The 22,295-nt window shown below is 44.3% G+C and overlaps 1 protein-coding gene across 1 annotated transcript in view; it reads right to left on the bottom strand.

Moving 5' to 3' along the window:
- Nucleotides 1-22,295, bottom strand: part of LOC141097493 (interferon-induced GTP-binding protein Mx2-like) — a 69,581-nt gene that overhangs the window by 31,754 nt on the left and 15,532 nt on the right. The window contains exons 5-9 of the mRNA XM_073584708.1: nt 18,716-18,765; nt 14,351-14,546; nt 6,518-6,655; nt 6,246-6,400; nt 1,364-1,502 (exon numbers count right to left, since the gene is read on the bottom strand). Of these exons, the coding sequence (XP_073440809.1) occupies nt 1,364-1,502; nt 6,246-6,400; nt 6,518-6,655; nt 14,351-14,546; nt 18,716-18,765 (678 nt within the window). The remainder of the gene's footprint in view (nt 1-1,363; nt 1,503-6,245; nt 6,401-6,517; nt 6,656-14,350; nt 14,547-18,715; nt 18,766-22,295) is intronic.

Below are 22,295 nucleotides of genomic sequence, written 5' to 3'. Positions count from 1 at the left end.
AGGCGGCCGCAGAGCCCGTCCCGGTTACTGAGGGGACACTGAGCAGAATTTGTTAACGTTTATGTCTTTTTTTTTTAAACTGCGTCATGACCTGGCTGGGGAACGAGCGCCTCTAAACGGACGCCTGGGAGATTGACCCCCTGAACAGTTTCTTCAGGGCCTGTTGTGCCCCCACCGACCCCACTTCTTCAGGGCCCGTTGTGCCCCACCGTGCCAGCTCCTTCAGGGCCCGTTGTGCCCCACCGACCCCATTTCTTCAGGGCCTGTTGTGCCCCACCGTGCCAGCTTCTTCAGGGCCCGTTGTGCCCCACCGACCCCATTTCTTCAGGGCCCGTTGCGCCCCACCGCCCAGTTTCTTCAGGGCCTGTTGTGCCCCATCGTTCCGGTTTCTTCAGGGCCTGTTGTGCCCCATCGTTCCGGTTACTACAGGGCCCGTTGCGCCCCACCGCCCAGTTTCTTAAGGGCCTGCTGCGCCCCATCGTTCTGGTCTCTTCGGGGCTGGACAAGCACAAGTCCTTCCGGGAAGTGGTGGATTACAAGGCAGCCACATCTGCAACCCCTGAGTGGTCGTGAACTCGAGCGACGCCCGGAAGGCTAAGTGCATTATAGAGAAAATAAGGACCCTTTTTGTTTTTTTTTTAATGTTGTTTTACGAGTCCCCGCGAGGACAAATAAGTGTTTCCCGTTTTGTCTGATTTAAGCAGTTTTAGCCCTTGCGGCTTTAAAACTTATAAAAGTTTATTTCACCCCACATTCAGTCTCGTGTCTCGTCACTGCATCCTGTGAGCCTGCTCGAACCCTACATATGTATATGTTCTCATACATACCTGTTATCATTGGTAGTATTCTGCCAACTGGTGGCTACCTTTTGTATTGTAATCTTATTATCACTATTTTGTGTCTCTCATCCGCCTCCCATTGCTTTCATTGTTTTTACAGTTAACTTTTACATTTTATCTTATTGTGTAGTTTTATCTCAATAAATTATTTATTGTGTATATAAATATTTCTGATTTTTTTTATTACAATATAGCTTTACTTTTCCACTACCGCTCTTATTTTTTGTGCATTACATTGCACTAAATCTCTATATATCTAACTTGCAGAATTGCACTGTAATTAACTTTCTGAATATATATATATATATATATATATATATATATATATATATAATATTTTATTGAGACATGTTTCTCTTGGTCCCTTTTGCAACTGCAAAGGTTGCACCAATGGTATGCCCGACCCTGGTGCCGCATGTCCGTCATAGGGTTCTTCACTTTTTGTGACGGAATCTTCTAACAGAGCGGATGTGATCTAAGCCTTGGAGGAAAGTAATGGAAGGATACATCACTATTTATATTACCTATAGTTCGCTCTCCGGTTGGATCGACCTCTCGCGCCATTTCTAAAACTTCTGTTGTTGCGATATCCACATTACAGGGAACCACGGCCAGATTAATGGTCTCTTGCTTTGTAATGTATTGCTTTATTATCTGCTTAATCTGAAGATATGTGTAAAAAAGAAAACATATTACTGCTCCATATTATTACGGTTAATAAATATTAAAATGAATGTCCGCTTTTAAAGTTAATTTAACTTTTATGTTATTTTTTTAAATCTTCTCAGCGGTCTGAGATTTTTTTTAGCAAATATTATATAATTTTTTTTTTCCTGGGGTTTCATCAATATGCTAAATAATAAAACAGTATGCGGTAAGCTCCTAAGCTCCTCCTAGTGGTGTCTACAAGTAGGCAGAATTTGTTAGTTAGTCTTGCCCACATATATTTTATGAACAGAGTATTTGACCTAGTTCCCATTTTTTCTAATATAAATTGCTATATATTACAGATAAGCACACCAAATTGATGCAAATAAAATCTTTATGGAGTGTTTAGGAATTTGCTGAATCTGGTGAATTTGAACAATTTGTGGTTCGCTTTGAGTGAGTCGCCTAAAATCTGCTGCTATTTTGCACATTTCAGAAGATTTCATTAGTCAGAGACCTCGGAGGCGGCCAGATGGCTTCCCCATAGTGCTTTGCAGCTATCACATCACCCGGTATTGCACAGCCATATAATAAGAAGCAGTGATGAAGAGCCCTTGAAGGATGTGCCATTGATGAGGAGAGACTGCTGGCTTGCCGAAATCAAGCTGAACCAAATTATGCTGGAAGATTTGCAGGGGGAGTGACTTCGTGTGCTGAATCTGATCAGATGACCCACAGGAAGGACTGCCTTGATATAAAAGCTCTGAGCCAAACTGCAGGCAGATTTGATGCTAGTGAAGAAAGCGGAGCACACGTGCTCCAGAGAAGCTGCTGAAACCAGCGTGACATGCCTCAGCGGGAAGTCTACTCCACCAAACTGCCGGTCACCACCTGGCAAGGTCCAGATTCCCTTCAGGAGAGCTCCAAGTTCTGCCTACGCTGGACAGGACCAGGATCGGTGCCCTGCGCTGGTCAAGCCTCTGTAAGGGGGTCGCAGTAGCCATCCTGAACCCCTAAGCATGTTTAAAATGTACACAATATATATCGTTGATACCATACCAAGATATGTATATTAAATATTGTTTAGCATGTTGTATTTAACGCTGTCTGTGTATGTTAATAATGTGTTAGATAGGGAGAGCGTAGTACTCTCATTGGGCCACTAGATCAGGGCATTTTAGTTATGCTTAAGATAGCACAACAGCTCGTAGGAGTAGGCAATTAATATAGGAGGGTCATTGTGCTTAGGTTAAAGTAGCTTCCTGAATAGAGTCAGTTGGACCAGGGGGCCCAAAGCTCTTGCATGGGCTTAAGTGCTCAGGAGTTATAGTAGATACCTCGTAACGTTCTGTTCAAGCCATCCAGAACAATTGGTACAGCATAGACACAGCTGCAGTATCTAAAGGAGTTAGAGTTACAGAAGTGTGAGCTGCAGAAGAAGTCACGGCAGGACAGACGGGCAGGTCGCTCACTATGTGGCAGATGATCACTTGGCCTGATGCCCTCAGATCCGGGGCGAAATGGCCGAGGGAACTCCCAAATGCAGAGAGTCTGAGCAGGGAGGATGTTAGAAGACCATATGATACGGTACGATCCGGTCTCGAGCCGTGTGACAGAGAGCAGGGAAAGAAGAGGTAACATGTATTGTGACACCTTCTGTAAACGCTGTAATGAAACCAGATGTGCTGAGAAGACATGGGAATAAAGTTCTATGTTTGGAATTGCAACCGGATTGTGTCTCTGTTTATTCAGAAGCGGCCGGAGGTGACCCTAAGGAGCCAGGTAGACACCCTGATGATGCAGAGAATGGGGAGACAAGTAAGCTGGGAGTAATTTGTGCTATATATGTAGTGGTAGGCCAGGGCATGCAACGCCCGATGAGTACAGCCACGACTACGACCCTGGCCCTCTCCTATACCTCCAAGACCTGACATCGCCTGTCATGAGCTGAGGCTCAGTCCTCTCCACCCCAAACCTAAGAGAGTTTTGCCACAAGTTTGCACAAGTTTACCACTTCTACAAACTGTGAGATCATGGACAATGTTTGATCCAAAAACTTTATTTGTAAATAGTTTAGCGCCTCTTTAGGTGCTTCCGCTTGGTTTTACATGTAACCTTTGAATGTGAAGGTTTGGTTGCTTTAATCAACCACAGAACTGAAGATGTGGTCCCAGGTAGAGACCAGCCATGCCTTGCAGCATGCCCAAGGCCTACATTGGAGGTTTGCAAAGGGTCCTCCATTTTGCCCCTAGATCATAAGAAAAACATCCCAGATAGGGATTGCACTACAGAAAAAGGACAACCTCAGTTGCACTTAATAAAAGTTTTATTGCACTTGCACTGTTAAATTGCACTTAGTATAAAGAATGTTTTATAGTGTGGCAGAGAACGTTTGAGCTAACGATGGTTGCTGCCAATATTTTCTGGAAAAGAATAGTGATAGTGTTTCTTAAAAAAAAAAGTAAAAGCATTTGATTCAGGGATGCTTCAGGGAAGTTGTGTTAATTTGTTTACATGTTGACATATGTCCAAAATTTTTGTATGTTCCTGTAACATCTGCTTACTCTGTTTTTAGACGTGCTGCGTTTAACGGGGAGAGGGGGGTATGTGGTGCCCCTGAGGGTTCAGTCACCACATAGGTACTGCATCTCACCCAGAGATGTGGTACCCTATTCTCAGGTAAGGAGGGAGCACCACCCAGGATCCTAACACCTGCACCAAACACACACTATAGCAACTAGGCACCCTGGATGTACCCTATGGGAGGATTATCTCATCCCTGGCTGGGTAGTAAAGGGTGTTGGGAGGTGGGTGAAGTTAGTAGGATGAGAGCAGGAGAAGAGAGTCAGTCAGGAGGAAAGGAAGGTGTGTGAAGCAGCTCCCTGTTAGAAGGGACTGCAGGGAAGGAAACAGACAGAAGGAAGCTCCCTGAAGAGGGAAGGGGTCCTAGGGGTACGGATAGCGATCATACTGTCCGTGGGGCCTGATCCATATGTGGAAGGACCAGGTTGCATGGGGTACCGGCCCCCTAGCCTAGTATAGAAATCATCAGACTCAACTAGCAAGCCGGAGGCAGGGTCACCTATAGGTGTTTCAGCCACAAGCCACAGTTATCTTCTCTGGAAAGGTAGTCATAAGGGAGCAAGGGAACACAGAGAAGATGTTACCCAACAAGGTCCGTGGCTGCTGGCCTGGGACACTGACTGTGAGGTGTTGGGCAGGAGCAAGCCTTAAACCAGCAGTGAGATGGCAAGGGAAGGCATATACTGAAGGGAGTCCTGGGAAGGTGAATCCTGATATACCTGGGAGTTTGATGGACCCCTCACCTGGAGGACGCAGCACCAATCAGGCATCTATGTGCACCAGAACTAAAGCCTTGGAACTGCACCTGACTGTGTCCTTTCAAGTTCTTCTGGCAACACCTACTCAGCACTGCTACATCCCTCGTCAAACACTACGTCACTACCATCTTCAACATCTATATACAAACTGCCCTGGGAAAAAGCTGTACCAACTCAGCTGCATTACCATCAGTCCCAGAGGATCTGCTCTGCAGCGCTGGTCACCTCTGACCAGAAAACACAGGTGGCGTCACGAACCCTTTATTACAAACTTTATCATCCCGTGTAAATATCCCCTTTAATTGGACACCCAGGGCCACGGACTGGGTCACCGCTGCCACTACACTGCCCCTTTAAGAAGTGGCCTGGTACCGAGTATCCCCTTGCCCTGGCGGGCGATCCAAGTCTCCCATACTGTTTGCCTATGCAGTGAATGCAAGGGCTGCCAAAAATTTGGAGGCAATCCAATGCCCCTTGGAAGAGACGTAGAGGAGGGCCTCATAAAAAAATGTTCCCAATAGAAAGGAGTGGATCTCCTATACTTGTAAAGCCCATGCACTAGGTGTATGGGCTGACAAACATTTACCCCTGGGGGGTATACATGAACATACTGTATAACAATTTTTTTTACTGGCATCATAAACGCTTCTCTCATTGGCTGAAAAAAGTCACGTGCAAGCATTCGGCGAAACCCGACTTTGGCGCTTGGGTCGCCGACCGCATGGCCGACTTCACACTGTGGTCGGGTTTCATTTCATGAAACCCGACTTTGGCGAAAGTCGGCGGCTTTTGAATCTGACCGACCTGTTTCGCTCAACTCTTGGAACAAGCTGTTGGTTACCATCTGTTTACTCAATACTTACAGTATTTTTAGGTCACTTTTGACATTACCACAGCTGTATTTTCATTAAAGCGCTTGAAAAGTAGGTGTTGGATACAGTCTGACTGGCTATGTTCACACATTGCATTTTTTCAGTGTTTTTTTGCTGCATTATTTTTTAAATGCAAATTAAAAGTTACATTTTTAAGTACCAGTAAAAGTTATTAGATTTCAGAAATCTACTGACTGAATTGGAAAACGTCCAACGTTTTTAAAATGCACAGTCAATGCATTCAGTGTTTTTGCAGCGTTTTTCCAGCGGTAAGCAATGAGAAAAAGTGGGGAAAAAAAAGTTGTGAGAAAATGCTACAAAAAAAGATGAAAATTGGACATTCGGAAAGCAGCAAAAACAGTCCGTGTGAATATAAGCTTAAATACCTTTTCTGGGCAATTGAAGGTTTTTTTTTGAGTATTTTAGATTTGCGTCAAATTGATTTGTCACAAAATGAAAATTTGGGAAAATTTTTGCAAACTTGAATTTTAAAAAAAACTCTTCCCTTTTTTTTCTTGGCATTTGAAGTTCAAATTCTGACCAACCTGTCTTCCGATGTCCTGGGGTTGATTGGGTAAAGCGATCCTTGTGATCCCCGGGAGATCAATGAGAGTCAGATCTGGGACGTTCGGAGAGATGATTTCCAGCGTTATGAGCTCTGGGCTGATTCCCTTTCCTGAACCGGAAACAGCGTCTTGTGCTGGGGAGAAAAATAGTAAGGAGATAGGAAAGATAAGAGTCAGGAAGATCAGTTCTCTAACCGAGTTCTTCTAAAATTAAGTTTCTAAAATCTCCAAACCATTATTTTTTCCTTTACCTTTCCGAACTTCAATCTCCACAGCGGAGGGTGAATGAATCGGTATTTTTATATTTCTATAAATAATTTTTCCAAACCACGGGGAGTTGTTGGCAGATTTTTTCAGCTTCAGCTCAAGGGGACAACGTGTGACAATACCTGTAGAGGAAAAAGTACAAAATAAATGAATCAGGTATAACAATATGATTGGTGCCATTGTTTTGTAAGATGTGGAGGTGGCTCCTCCTGTTTTATCGGTGTTATAGCTGAACCCGGTCTATGCGGTTAAAAAGCATAAAAATGCCAGATATGACGATGTCTGGTCAGCTTGCCTAGAATAAAAAAAGCAATAAAAATGTTATGTGTAACCCCCAAATAATGACGAAAAGTAAAAGAATTTCATGGAGCTAAAACGTGGTGAGTCAAAGCAAAAAGTTTCATTTCAAAGCTCTTCCAGTGCTGCAACTCTGGTGGTGCTTGCCTGTCACATGTCATACATATATATATGTCAGAGGTGAGTATTGCGTACTCAAGCATTGATTTTTTTATTTTCTTAATTATTTTCTCGTTATCCTTGATCCTTATGATCAGCTTTATTAACATCTTAATTCCCATAGACCAGCAGATAATTTTCTGCCACCTTGCCACTACTGCAGACCACTGGGATGTTAGAATTACTCCTGCCTATACCCTAGCCCACCAGGAAAGTTGATGTTAACCCTCCACTAGCCTAGACCACTAGAAAGCTGGAATTAACCCTTCCTATATATACCCTAGACAAAAGGGAGGCTGATATTACCCCTCTTCTGCCCTAAGCCAGAAGGGAAGTTGAAGATACTACTTGACTACCCTTGACCACCAGAAAGCTGGTATTAATCCAACCTGTACCCTAGACCACCAGGGAAGCTGGTTATATACCTCCAGTAACTCAAACAAACAGGGAAGTTGTGTTATCCCTAAAATTACCTAGACCATGACTGAATGACATATGGCGCATCAAAGAATGTTGTGCGGACCGTAGCGCTAAACAGGAGAAGCCGCTCCCTCCTTCCTCAATTCTTTTGTATTTGTGTCTTTTCAGAATACATTTGAACACAGTGTGGAGCCAGGAATGGGGCAGAGAAGCGTCTGTCAGCTCCCGCCCCGACGTGCAGCAGCGTGATACGGTCAGCACGCTGCTGCCAGCACCATAGAGGAAGGGGGCACCAGTAAGAGCTACATAGAGGAGCTGAAGATGAAATGTTAGTTGATGGTGGAAGGAGATGGTTGTACTACAACGAGGGCATATAATTGGGCAATGGGAGGTATTATGGGGCACTATGGGGTATTATGGGGCACTGAAGACAATTATGGGGTGATAGGGGATGTTATGGACACTTTGGGACATTGTGGAGCAATAGGGGCATTATGGGGCAACTAGTGGGGGACTGCGAAAGGGGGCATAGTATAGAGAGACACAGTGGGGAAGATATGGAAATGGGCAGTTTGGAGGGATATTATGGAGAGGGTCAGGTTGTGTGGGATCTTATATAGAGGTGCAGGGGGGGGGAATATTTTGGAGAGGGGCATGGTGGGGAACATTATAGTGCATGCAGTGTGGGGAGATATTTTGGAAACAGTGGGGGCAGTGCCGTAACTATAAACGTCAGCGCCCCGGGGCAAAACTTCATAGTGGGGCCCCTCAACATTTCAATTACTAGAGATTGTGCGGAACGTGGTGAAGCCTGCTACGCATTGTTGTATACAACACACAGGCTTCACCACGTTCCGCAAGACCTTTCATAGATTTTGTTTATGATGCAAGTTTTAGAAGTTAAATATTCAGTGAATATGTTTGGAAAATTAATAAGGTAAATAATTCCAAATATTGCACAATTTTCAAATAGCTGTATATGTTTATTAAATATTAAGTAGTTTTAAACAGTATATATTTAAACTTTGTTCACTTAAACATAACATTACTTAAACATTACCAATTTGTTCAGTTTTAAACAGCAGCTACTTAAACATTTGTTTCCTAACTTTCAGAGAAGCGAATTCATCAATTACTTTGTCAAAGTTGGTCTGTTGAGCTCGATCATTCTCAATTGAAAGTAAAGCTAAGCTGCTGAGTCTTTCTTGAGCCACAGAGGAACAAACCCCTCTCCATGTCACCTACCCCCTCACGGTGCTGGCACATCCCAATCCCTATATTCCACCCCCCTCCACACGATGCTGGCACATCACCCCTCTCCATCTTTATAGTATATGGAGGACCAGCGTCGGACTGGAGCACCTTGGGCCCACCAGAGAAAATCATTCTTGGGGCCCACTATGTAGCGACATAGAAATAAATACAAGACCGCCAATTGTGCGGTAAAATGCGCTAATATCAGGGGATAATATAAGGTAGTACACATCTTAATTATGTAGCAGTGGTTGGGGTAGAATCATAGAGGGGTAGCCTCTCTCATAGATTATAATGTAGCCCCCTCATAGAATATAATGTAGCCTCTCTCATAGATTATAATGTAGCCTCCCTCATAAAATATAATGCAGCCCACCTCATAGGGTATAATACAGCACCCCACAAAATATAATGCAACCCCCTCATAAGGTATAACACAGTCCCCACCATAGAATATAATGTAGCACCCTCATAGTGCATAATGCAGCCCCCCTCATATAGTATAATGCAGCACCAACACAGAATATAATGCAGCCCCCCATAGAGTATACTGTAGCCCCCTAATAGGGCATAATGTTGCCCCCTCATATAGCATGATGTAGCCCCCCCAGAATATAATGTAGTCCCCTGAGAGAATAATGCAGCCCCACCACAGAATATAATGCAGCCCCCCATAGAGTATACTATAGCCCCCTCATATAGTATGATGTAGCCCCCCCAGAATATAATGTAGTCCCCTGAGAATAATGCAGTCTCCATCAGAATATAATGTAGCCCCTTCATAAAGTATAATGCAGCCCCTCTCCACCCCCATCATTGTTCTCATCACCACCTCCATCATTGCCTTCTCCCCACCATCATTGTCCATTTCATCACCTCCATCATTGCCTCCCCCACCACCATCATTGCCCATCACCTCCATTATTGCCTCCCCCCACCTCCATCATTGGCCATCACCTCCATCATTGCCTCCCCACCAATCATTGCCCATCACCTCCATCATTGCCTCACCCATCGCCATCATTGCCCATCACCTCCATCATTACCCATCACCTCCATCATTACCCATCACCTCCATCATTGACTCCCCCACCGCCATCATTGCCCATCACCTCCATTATTGCCTCCCCCACCACCATCGTTGCCCATCATCTCCATTATTGCCTACCTCACCAATATCATTGCCCATCACCTCCATCATTGTCTCCCCCACTGCCATCATTACCTCCCCTCACCAATATCATTGCCCATCACCTCCATCATTTGTCTCCCCCACTGCCATCATTGCCCATTACCTCCATCATTGCCCATCACCTCCATCATTGTCCATCACCTCCATCATTGCCTCCCCACCGCCATCATTGCTTATCACCTCCATTATTGCTTCCCCCACCAATATCATTGCCCATCACCTCCATCATTGTCTCTCCCACTGCCATCATTGCCCATTACCTCCATCATTGTCCATTACCTCCATCATTGTCCATCACCTCCATCATTGCCTCCCCACCGCCATCATTGTCCATCACCTCCATTATTGCCTCCCCCCACCACCACCATTGCCCATCACCTCCATTATTGCCTCCCCCACCAATATCATTGCCCATCACCTCCATCATTGTCTCCCCCACTGCCATCATTGCTTCCCCCACCAATATAATTTCCCATCACCTCCATCATTGTCTCCCCCACTGCCATCATTGCCCATCACCTCCATCATTGTCTCCCCCACTGCCATCATTGCCCATCACCTCCATCATTGCTTCCCCCACCAATATCATTGCCCATCACCTCCATCATTGCCTCCCACCACCCCTCACACACACACAGCACCGGTCCGCATCACTCACTCACATAGCAACTCATCACACACACACCACCGCATCACTCTCACACACACACACAGCACCATATCACTCTCACACACTCAGCACCACATACACATGCAGGCACACAGCACAACTCACCTCCCCGCAGCAGCAGCACATCCCGGAAGCCTCTTTCTCTCCGGCAGCTTTCCCTCTGATACAGCACACTGGATGATGACGTCATCCAGCTGGGCTGTCACAGACAGGAAACGCCCAGAAAGCAGGAAGGCGGGATGTGCTGCGGCTGCGGGGAGGTGAGATGTGCTGTGTGTGTGTGAGTGATACGGTGCTGTGTGCATGGTGCGGTGCTGGGGATGGGCTGCCCGCTATTAAAGAGGAATGGTATTCACGCCTCTCCACGCCCATAGGGGAGTGGAGAAGCGTGAATATTCATTTCGCTTTAGCAGCGGGGACAGGAACTTGTCTCGTGCTGCTGCTAGCTGGCACAGGACGGGCCCCCTTGACTCAGGGGCCCCATACTCACTGACTTGGGGGCCCCTCGAGCAGTGGGGGCCCTTGGAGCAGTGGGGGCCCTAGGCACTTGCTGGCCAGTATGCCAGCAGGTGTCAGTGCTTGGGCCCACCGGAGAATCTTCCGATTCTCCGGTGGGCCAGTCCGAGCCTGTGGAGGACTATGGGGGAGCAGTATACTATATGGAGCACTATGATGGTGCATTATAATGGGTGACTATGGATGATGCACTATAATATACGGAGCCAATTATACTATGTGGAAGCCATTATAATACTGGGAGGGCTCTGTGGGGGGCATGATAATACTTGCAGGACTATGAGGAAGCCTTTATACTTTATGGAGGGCGATTTAAAGGGACACTGTCACCAGTGTCACTTACTGAGCTGCTCAGTGTAGTTTTCATAAAATCACTGTTCAATCAGTTTGAGATTAACATTGTAGGACTAATCAAATAGTCCAGCACATTCATTCACTGCTAAATATGAAGCAGGGAAAACAGCAATTATATTAAAATTACAGCAAGCAGCTCAGTAAGTGACACATCGCTGGAATCTGGGTCTCTATCTCTACATTATGCTGCTAGCAGATGGGATGGCAAAATCCTGGTGACAGTGTCCCTTTAAGGCTGTGTGAGGGCCATAATACAGTGTGAAGAGATGTAGGGGCCATTATACTGTATGAACGGCTGTGTGGGGTTCACAATGGGAATCATACCGTAGAAGAGGGGTAGTCTTATACGGCGAGTATATTCCAAACTCTATATTTTAACTGGAAAAGTTGGGGGTCGTCTTATACACCGGAAAATACAGTGATACTAAATACTCTCTACCTACACACGCACTACAACTACTATATGCGACACAGACTGCACGGACGATCCGACACTGGCCGCTGACCGATGAGCAATGGCCAATGAGCAGTTCAGCAGTTGGGGTAAACAAGACCTCAGGGTCAGTGCGCGTCGCGGCCGCTGCCTGAACTATTGGCTGAGTCACCGCCTGGCGCGACACCACACGATCCGCTAACAGTCTACTGTCTGCCATAGCGCTCCTGTTACTAAGCGAAAGAGCGTTTCCCCGTTTAAAGTATAAACGAACAAAAAACATTTACGCTTGCACTTTCATGGATCTTTTCGTTATTTTTATTAACTTTAAACTCGAATAATATAGGAGCTGGGTATTTTATGAGAAATTAAAGTATTAAAATACAATTTTTTACCATCAGTTTGGGGCCCCTTGGGTGGTTGGTGCCCCGGCTGCCCCGGTTGCAGTTACGGCCCTGAGTGGCGGTATATTTTGAAGAGGTGGAAGTGTGGGCATTTATCATTGAGAGGGACTGTGTGTGAGGGAGATTATGGAGAGGAGCAGGGTAAGGGCAATATTATGGAGATGGGCAGTGTGGGGGGAATACTATGGAGATGGCAGTGTGGGGGACATTTTGGGCAGGAAGCACAGTGAGGGGCAATTATTTATTTAGGGGAAATATTTTTATGTATGGGGCAGTATAATGATACTTTTATTTTTAAAGGGAATCTGTCGCCCCTTTTTTGAGATATCATATAATGATATCATTCAATTGTGTGTCACATAAGGATTCTCTTAGTACTTTTGCTTCCCCCTGACCCCGCACCTTTCATGCATAAATACCTTTTTTATATCGGTTCAGATGTATGTAAACTGCCGCTGTCCGGTCCGATGGGCGGGGCTTATTCAACTGCTCTCCCCCCCTGTCTTGCTCTATGCATTTCTTCTTGTGTAAAACAAGACAGGGAGGGGGGGAGCAGGTGAATAAGCCCCGCCCAGCGGACCGGACAGCGGCAGTTTACATACATCTGAACCGATATAAAAAAGGTATTTATGCATGAAAGGTGCGGGGTCAGGGGGAAGCAAAAGTACTAAGAGAATCCTTATGTGACACACGAATGATATCATTATATGATATCTCAAAAAAGGGGTGACAGATTCCCTTTAAGGTCATCGTGTTGGGATGTGCTGCTGAGGACCAGATAAGATTGGGGGTCTGCAGAGAAAAGCTCTGGGCGAGAAATCTCATCATGGTGTCTGTACTACACATGGAGACAAAAGGGATGCAAATTACTTCATTCATAGAAGATGACATTTATAAACTACCTGGATGTAAAAGTTTATTTGTGATACTGACTACATCTCATTAGTACAATGGTTCCTCCATGGTCCGCAGGCTGATGATGGCTGATAAGGGCATTGTTAAGGACGTACTGGAAATTTTAGGTTCATGTGATATATTTGTTTATTGGGCTGACCTGAAATTACAATTGATCGATTGGTGCTGTATACACGTACTGACGGTGGTTCTGGTGCTGCGTTCAAGTACTGATGGTGTTTCTGGTACTGAATTCGTGTACTGACAGTTTTTTGGAGCTGAATTCATGTAATGATGGTGGTTCTAGAGCCGCATTCATGTCGTGCTGACGGTGGGTCTGATCTTGTACACATGTAGAAATTCAAAACTTGCTTCATGGCTATATTAAAACTTAAACATTCTCAAACCTTAGAGATTTGAGGAGGATTTGGAAAGTTTATGCTTCAAAAACTGAGTTTAAGCTAGTCAGTGCCTGCCCTGACAGATTGTTTTGCAGCAGGAACTGAGCAGAAACTCTCCAAATACTTCTCAAATACTCAAAACTTGGTTTTGGTGATGTACTAATGCCAGTACCCATTTAAAAATGTTTGTGGCCCTTGGGATTGGTTCAGTATGGCAATGTTACCCTTGTACCAAAAAATATTGTGCACCCCTGCCCTAGAACAAAAGGGAGGCTGCTGTTAGCACTCCACTGCCCTAAGCCAGAAGGGAATTTGGTGTTACTACTCCACTACCCTTGACCACTAGGAATCGAGCATTAATCCCCCCCCTGTACCCTAGGCCACAAGGGAAGCTGGTGATATACCTCCAAGAGCCCAAACCAGTAGGGAAGCTGGTGTTATCCTTCCACTGCTCTAGACCATCTGGAAAATGCTGTTACCCAGCCACTTGCATAAACCACCAGGGAAGCTGCTATTATCACCATTAAGAGTAAGTTCATAGCTTTGGTTGTACTTCAATGTAATTTATTTCACTTAGGGGGTACTTGGCTTTGAAACATTTAGAAATACTGACATTGACCATGAAAGCTGGAATTATTCCTTCTATTACTCCAGATCACAAGGGAACTGGACATTTCCCTACCCAAGACCATCAGGGAACCTAGAACTGACCTCTTTAATTATGTTGATAAGTATGGAATCTGGCAATTTTTTTAATTATTCTAGACCATCAGGGAACATACAGAAAGCTTGAAAACTCTAAGACAGATAGAAAATCTCTCACCGGTGCCTCTAGGAAGTGTGACTCCAGACAAAGCCTCCAGGACTGAGCTTTTACCAGAACTCTGATCACCAATGACAGCGATTGCTGGTAACGCCAGATCCTTCTCCACCCCAAATGACCGAAGTGAGTCAATGAGGTCAATACACGGTCGGATCTTCTCTTGGAATTGCTTGTCCAATAGTGCAACTGACTCTGGCTTTAAAAAGAAATAATAGATTGCACAGTCTGCATATATAATATCACATAGACAGTGTGAGGCAGTGATCTGTGTCACATGCGACATTCGCTGTGTGTCCCCCCAGGAGGCGCACGGTGGCGTATTGAGGCCATTGGAGTGCATTGCAGTTACAGGTATAGCTGTGCTTGCAATGCAGAATAAAAGTGAGTATAGGTCTTGGACAAGCTATTTGTCCAGGGCAGATTTGAGAAAACCTGCTCTGGGCTTTTATATTTTAAACAGACTACAGGATGGTAGTGAGGCAGTGCGTTTCCTCCCCCAGTCCGGGATTTCCATGTGTCCCATGGCCACAGATTCCAGTTAAAAACCCTGCAGTAAAAGGTTTGAGTGGGTCAGGGTCAGGGTCAATGTCAATTTGGTTTTGCAAATGTGCAGAGCAGAAGGCTCCACCTGTGTGAGGCAACACAGGCAAGCGGAGCCAAACAGCCAAGGGAGCTGAAAGGCCTGGAACCCACAGTATACTCAGCGGTGCAGTCGCCCACGGCAACAAGTCTCGGAGGTGGACTGTATTGTGCCTGACTGTGAACCAGAGGTAGACTGTCCTGTATCTGGCTGCAATTCGGAGGTGGACTGGCTTGTTTATTGACTGCAATTCAGAAGATATGTTTCAGGGCTGTGATCCAGAGATATCATGTGCTGTGTTTATGTGAGTTGAGCATTAATGAGACTTTTCTTTTGGAACTTTGCTGAGTCACTGCCTCATCACTGCACTGAGTGGATACTGCTGCACTACAACAGACAGACACATAGATATATAGATAGATAAGTAGCAATGCCAATTGAACACTGGTTGGGGAAGTGTGCACTTTATTAGGCCCACATGGCGTGGTGCAACATTTCGGCTTCCAAAAGCCTTTATCAAGCAGTGAATTTTTAAAAAAAATATTTTTATTTTTTAATTAATATTTTTTATATTATTGCTCTTTATGTCACTTTAGCCCTTTAGCTAATGAACAGTATTCTTTTGAATCATACATGAAATATCTTATGTCATTTCAACAGATTTGTCATTAAATAGTATAATCCATTTACAAACAGTATGTGGCTGGAATCTATGCGAAGGACTGGATTGGGGTAAAGATGGACGTTCTTTACACCACATATGACCTATATGGTCTCTGTGGTAAGGGCAGAGATACCCAGAGGGGTGCTGTTGTCCCCCGTTGAGACAATTGGTTATTGGAAGTAGCGCCTTAAATGGGGTCTGTCCGTATTACCAGGGTAATGGTGAACCGGCCACCACCCTCTATTGATAATGCCCAAACATAATCTGGTATCAGCTTTAAGGCTGAGTGCAGACGGAGTTTTGAGCCCTGCGGATTTTTCCGTGCAGAATGGAAGAAAACCGCAGGTCAAATGACCTGCATTTTTCCTGCGGATTTCTTCCATTTTTCACGCGGTTTTCATGCGGTTATCCATTGCGGTCTTCCCCCTGCGGATTTGGTGACAGGGGAGATAGAAAACCGCACAAAAGAAGTAACATGCTGCGGATTTTGTACCGCAGGAAAAATCCGCAGCGTCTGCACAGCGTTTTTTTTTTTTTCATTCATTTTAAAGGTACTGTACATCACAATGCGGATATGCAACGTTTCTGCGCGGTAAAATCCGCTGCGGAAACGCTGCAAATCTGCATCGTGTGCACATGGCCTAACAGTATTATGGCACTTAAATAGTAATGTAATATAAATAGAAAAAAATCTCTTTTCTTTAATGAGTGTTTATTTCATGAGCTTAAGTGCCTTTATATGATTATTGCCACTTGCCAGATGTAATAGTAACAGAGCTCCAGCTACACATAAACGCAGCAGTAGGACACTACACATACGTAGTAATACTAATGGAATATGCCACACTAAACATGGCGCTGATGAGCGTACAACCCTCCTTAGTGCGCATGCGCGGGAAATATCCCGCTGTGTGAGCTTTTTTAATTGGCTTTTCGGCTAGTGACAGGAAGCTATGCGCAGTTACATCTCAAACACGCTGACTGTGACGTGTATGGTAAGAAATTAACGATTATGGCAATGCACACCTGGGTGAGAGATGAGACATTAATTTGATGCACATGATATCACTTACAATGTAATGAATACTATATGCTTTTTTACTGTATACTACACAGGCACTTTGCACTTTATGGCACAGGCACTTTATGGCACAGGCACTTTGCACTTTATGGCACAGGCACTTTGCACTTTATGGCACAGGCACTTTGCACTTTATGGCACAGGCACTTTTGTGCAATGACTAGACAGCACGTATTATATGAAAATGTTTACTTGTAAAATGATCTTTTATGATTATTATGTTAATTGTATTACATTATGATGCACCTATATATATATATATATATATATATATATACACATATAAATCCAACATTCTGAGATTCTGGACCGTGAAGAAGGCGGGTTCTACCGCTGAAACGCGTAGTCCTATCTGCACTACTTTCCTGCGTTATTGCTGTTTTGAACTGCTTGGACCATTGCATTTTAATGGATTTATGAATAAAAAGAAAAAAAAATTTTAACAGCATCCTGGATTGCTCACGTTATTGCTGGACTTTGCTTTGTCGTTGTTCATATATATATATATATATATATATATATATATATATATATATATATATACAGTATATGCTTGTATTCACTTGTATATTCACTGCTTCAAAAAAGGCTTTTGGAAGCCAAAACTTTGCACCAGTCCATATGGGCCTAATAAAGTCCACTCATATACTTTTTTTCGTTAAATTTTGAGTGCTGCATCCCATTTTTTTTTCCTGTAAATGTGGCAAGTATGGTATATGGGTCAATTGCCGGGAGGCCTGTGCACCCATGTGATTGCATGTGCTGTTCCAATCTTTTTCTAATTAGATAATAGATAAATAAATAGATAATAAATAGATAGATAATAGATACTTAGAAGATAGATAATTGATAGATAACAGATAAATAGATAGATAATAGGCAATCGGAAAGAGCCAAGGCTAAGCGCCAGAATTGGCGCATCTAATAGATTCGCCATTTCTAGGAAGGCTGCGGGCTGGTTTTATTAGGCTGGGAAGGGGCCAATACCCATGGGCATTCCCAAACTATTAATATCAGCCCCCCGGAAGAAGGCTAGCGTCGAAACGGGCGTAGGAACAGGAGCACATTCATTTATAGGTATGAGGAACCGATAAACAATATATATTTCTTTCATATGCCTGCTTTTCTGGTCTATTGAAGCACTGCAGCACTTTAACTATATTTGTTGCGCTACAGCGCTCTGTATTGAATCTTGAAGGGTCACATACATTGGGACTGACCTAAAAATAATACCAGTACTATTGCACTTTTTTCATAGCACATCAGCACTTTTTTGCCTTATTTAATAAATTTAACTTAATATCACTGTTGTTTTGCACATTAGCACTTTATTTAGATTTTTTTTGCAGCATTTTGCACCAATATTTATTAAGTGGTTTTTGGTGTGTATATCTAGTGGCACTTTGTGTATTGTTATTTTTTATTTTTTGGTATTTTTCTGGTATTAATACTTATATGTTTGCAAGCATGGCATACTGATATATATTATGTATTTAATATATTGCTTTTTTCTCTACGATATCATTATATGTGCTCCTATTTCAGCTGTATATTATACATATTTTTTAACAATTATATTAATTACATTACATTTTTCAAATAAAATATAATAATAATTATTATTATTATTATTATTATTATAGTCTTTTGTTGCACTCATTATTAGGAGGATTTTATTATAATATACTGTATATATAGTTTAGTGGTTCAAAAAAACATGAACTTTTTTTTTTTTTCTCCAAAACGAGTTGTCATTTTTTATTGCCATGATATTGGAGTACGTATGATATTGATTACTTTATATTCCATTGCTTTTTTGTGGGGGGGGATGAAGATGCAGTAACCAAAAAAACACAATTCTGCATTTTGATAATTTTTTATTCCATTTAGATTAGTAAATGTTATAATTTCATAGATAAATCCTCTGTAGACACATCTATATTCAAACCTTTTTTTTTCTTTTTACTTTTATTTTTTATATGTTTATTATTTTCCAATTTTTTATTAAATGTCAATTTATATTTTATGAGTGGTACTTACTGTTTTATTTTGCTCTGGATAGCACTGGGGTGAAGCTGGAGAACCAAAGCCTGGAATATATGAAAGAAATGGCGCTCTAATAATAAATAATAACAATAATAAAATTAAAACATTTACTGAACTGCAACCCCAGGTTTAGGCTGCGTACACATGGGCCATTTATGGTGCTTCTTCTGCTATAATCTTGTGCAAACAATGAACAAACTGCTACAAAACTACCGTAAGTGAGCAGACAAGTTACACGGTAATTTACGCAAACCACCACAGGTGCCGGTATAAGCCAGAGATAGCTCAGATCCCACCATTTAAACTCCATAGATGCCAAACTTAATTATGACTACAGCATCTAAAGGGGTTTTACAGTGAATACAGACTATTTCTTGAAAGGTGTTGTCCTGGACTTTAACATTGATGGCCTACTTTTAAGATAGGTCATCATTGTCTCAATAGTGGGGATGCGACACTTGGCACCCCCGCCGATCAGCTTTTCCTGGTGTCAGCGGCAGCCGGAAATGCTCAGTTACAGAGCTGCACAACTCCTACAACTTTATAGTGGTAACGGCCGGGTACTGGACATCTACCCCCTACTCAGCTTAATAAGGGGCTGATGTGTAGTACTCAGCCGCAGCCACTATTCCGTCGACTAATCTGCACAGCCCAATAACTATTTCTGGCCGTCACAGACCCCGGGAAAAGCTGATCTGTTGGGGTCCCGGGTGTCGCACCCCCCCCTTCAGACAATGATGACCTATCTTAAGTATAGATAATCAATATTAGAGTCCCAGACCACTTCTTTAAGCTTACCTGCTCCTAACAAAGTGACACAAAAGTTCACCACAGTGATAAATGACAAAAAATGAAAAAAAAAAATACATATTTTTTCAAGAGACTCCATTTCTTAGACCTGAGGACACAGGCCCCATTAAGGCTACCAGGCAATCCACTACAACCAATATATTACCTAAAACTTATCCCTTCATCAGAAGCCCACTGCCTTATGCGAAATACCTGCTCATCTACAATATATTTCTACTTCAACTTGAACTTGCAAATTAGAGAAAGACTCAGGCTCGGGTCGAAATGTTAAAGGAAGCACTTGAAAAAATATGTTTTGTTTTATTTTTGTCATTTATCACTGTGGTGAACTTTTGTACATGATAATAAACTTGTATTTGGAAGGAACCCTCAAGAGTGGGGCTGTATACTATATGCTCTAGTACCTGGGTTTTTCTCCAGTCTATCCAGCACCATTATCTATTTTTTGAGTGCGCTTTATTACTATCCAATCTGAGGCTTGTGGTGAGTGACAGTCTAGTCGCCTAATCAGGGCCAAGGCATGCTGGGCTTCATACAGGTGTCTCCTGTTCAGAATTAACTCCAGGCTATTTAGCTGGCTTGCTGTCTCTGGTATCTGTCAGCTGTAGCTTTGTTCTGTGAGACGTGTGCTTTGCACATTGCGAGATTCCCTGATCTTGTTGCCGGACTGTAATGCATGTGGATCGTGGACCCACTTTGCCATTGACTGGGGAAAGCCTAGTGGGTAGTTACTAGGCTACCACCTGGGTTTTCACCAGAGCCCCAGATGGTGTGGTAAGACTTGGGCCAAGGTGAACGTCAGGTGCTACTTTAGGACTGTACTGTAGCAGATGGCGACAAGGGTCAGGACAGTAAACACAAGCTAAGAGTCCAAGGTGGTACGAATACTGTTGGAACGGATATTAGTGCTAAAACAGAAGGGACAGGGTAGTAAACACAGGTACTGGTTCACGTACCACCAGAGGGGTTTAAAGCTCAGGTACCCCAGATGTGGTTTCAGGTTCATGTACTGCCAGAGCGGTTTCAGGTTCAAATATCGCTGGAGCGGATTTGGGTTCACATACCGCTAGAGAGCAGTTTCAGGCTCAGGTACAGCTCGTGCGGTTTCACGTTCAGGTACTGCCAGAGTGATATCAGATTTTAGGTACTAGAACAGGGACCTGACAACAGGCTTGCAGCTATCAGACTGCCAAAATGCAATTGTTGCGCAGGCACCTCCCTACAGGTGGCAGTGCCTTAAGTACTAAGTGCCTCCCAGCTACAGGCTGAGTACACACTAGGGTTGTGCACACACGCCTTAAGGGCACCACCATGGCTACGTGCCAAGACTGGGTCGCGGGAGCCGGAGCAAGGGAAATGGCTGGGTGGTCTAGGTGGGTGAGTAGGTTGGAGTCCCTTCCTGGTGTAGATGTAGTGTCGGTGGTGGGGTGCCGAGCTGGGGGGGGGTGGTCCTACTTTTGTACCGCGCAGAGATGATGACAGAGACACAATGAGGCAGATTCTGGGTGCAACAGGTCCAAGTTTATTTCATTACTTGCCGTCCGCCTGACGGCCTCCGCAGCACACCGCACGTTTCTTCACTTATCGGCCCTCCGTTTCCAGAGCCGTTTACACACCGTACTTTTACAATAAGGACGTACATATGCGTACTGTCCCTCCTTCACTTGTTCGACGCTCCTGCCAGGTCCGCCACTGTGGCCGCCCTAGGCCCAATAACCAACAGCGCTTTCACTGGTCAGTCGTCGTGTCAAATACGGTATATGGCACTCACTGCCTCGTCTCTTCTGCGGTATCTTTCTGTCAGGACCACCCCGACGTTTCCCTCTCCTCAGTCCCCTTGGTCGGATTCTCCTCAGGACACACAGACTGGCGAAGTCCTCCTGTCACCTGGGCTCCCCCTGGGGACTGGAACTTTCTGGAACCCTCCCTCAGTATTTATAACTTCCCCGGTTCCTTGAAACTGTCACTAACTGTCACCACGCCCCCCATGACCAACGGTTTCTAAAGCCCTAAGCTGCTGTAAAGTCCTTTGCTCACACTCCACCCTGCCATCTAATGGTCATCCCAAGGTACTGCACGTCCACTACACTTTTCTAGTTGTTTCCCCACTGTAATCACTGTCTCCTACCTACACTGTGCAAACCTATCTTTCTTCACTCTGACTAGTCCGTCCGTCCGTCAGGTCACCTTCCCTACACTCCCCCTTCCTTTGTCCATTGTCGTCCTCGACAATCGTCATCCCTGCCTTCGTCGTTCTGAATCTACACCTACATTCTGTTGTCGGACCAGAAGTTGAGCCAAACCCACTATCTGCGGGGGCCGAACCATACTGGGAGCACTATGCTCTGAGCAGCCTACTGCTACTCACCAGCGCGCACGCCACATGACAACGTCTTTCAAATTGGGCAAGGTACACCCGTATTCTCTCTACGGCGTGTATCTTTCCCCTACTCTCCCCTACTGTTACCTTTCACTATCCGGTACGCCATGATCGAGGCCACTCACCTACCAGATCATTGCCGGCGCCCGCCTTTCCTTCTTCAGGGGTGTCCGTGGTGTCGGGGACCTGACCTAGGACGGCTGTCTTTCTCACATCTTCCCATTCATTTTCCTTCTTTCAATTACATGTCATGGTCGGCGTCCCGGTCTCCCAGACCTCAACTCTTAGATCCCTACCGGATCTCACACTTTCCTTTGGTCCCGCAGACCTTCCCTTACCCGGACCTGTTGCATTTTACTTTGGCATATTATACAATAAACAACT

Source organism: Dendrobates tinctorius, unplaced genomic scaffold, assembly GCF_039654945.1.
Source record: "Dendrobates tinctorius isolate UK_male_01 unplaced genomic scaffold, ASM3965494v1 ptg000084l, whole genome shotgun sequence".
Taxonomy (NCBI): domain Eukaryota; kingdom Metazoa; phylum Chordata; class Amphibia; order Anura; family Dendrobatidae; genus Dendrobates; species Dendrobates tinctorius.
This window is presented reverse-complemented; position numbering and strand designations above follow the sequence as displayed.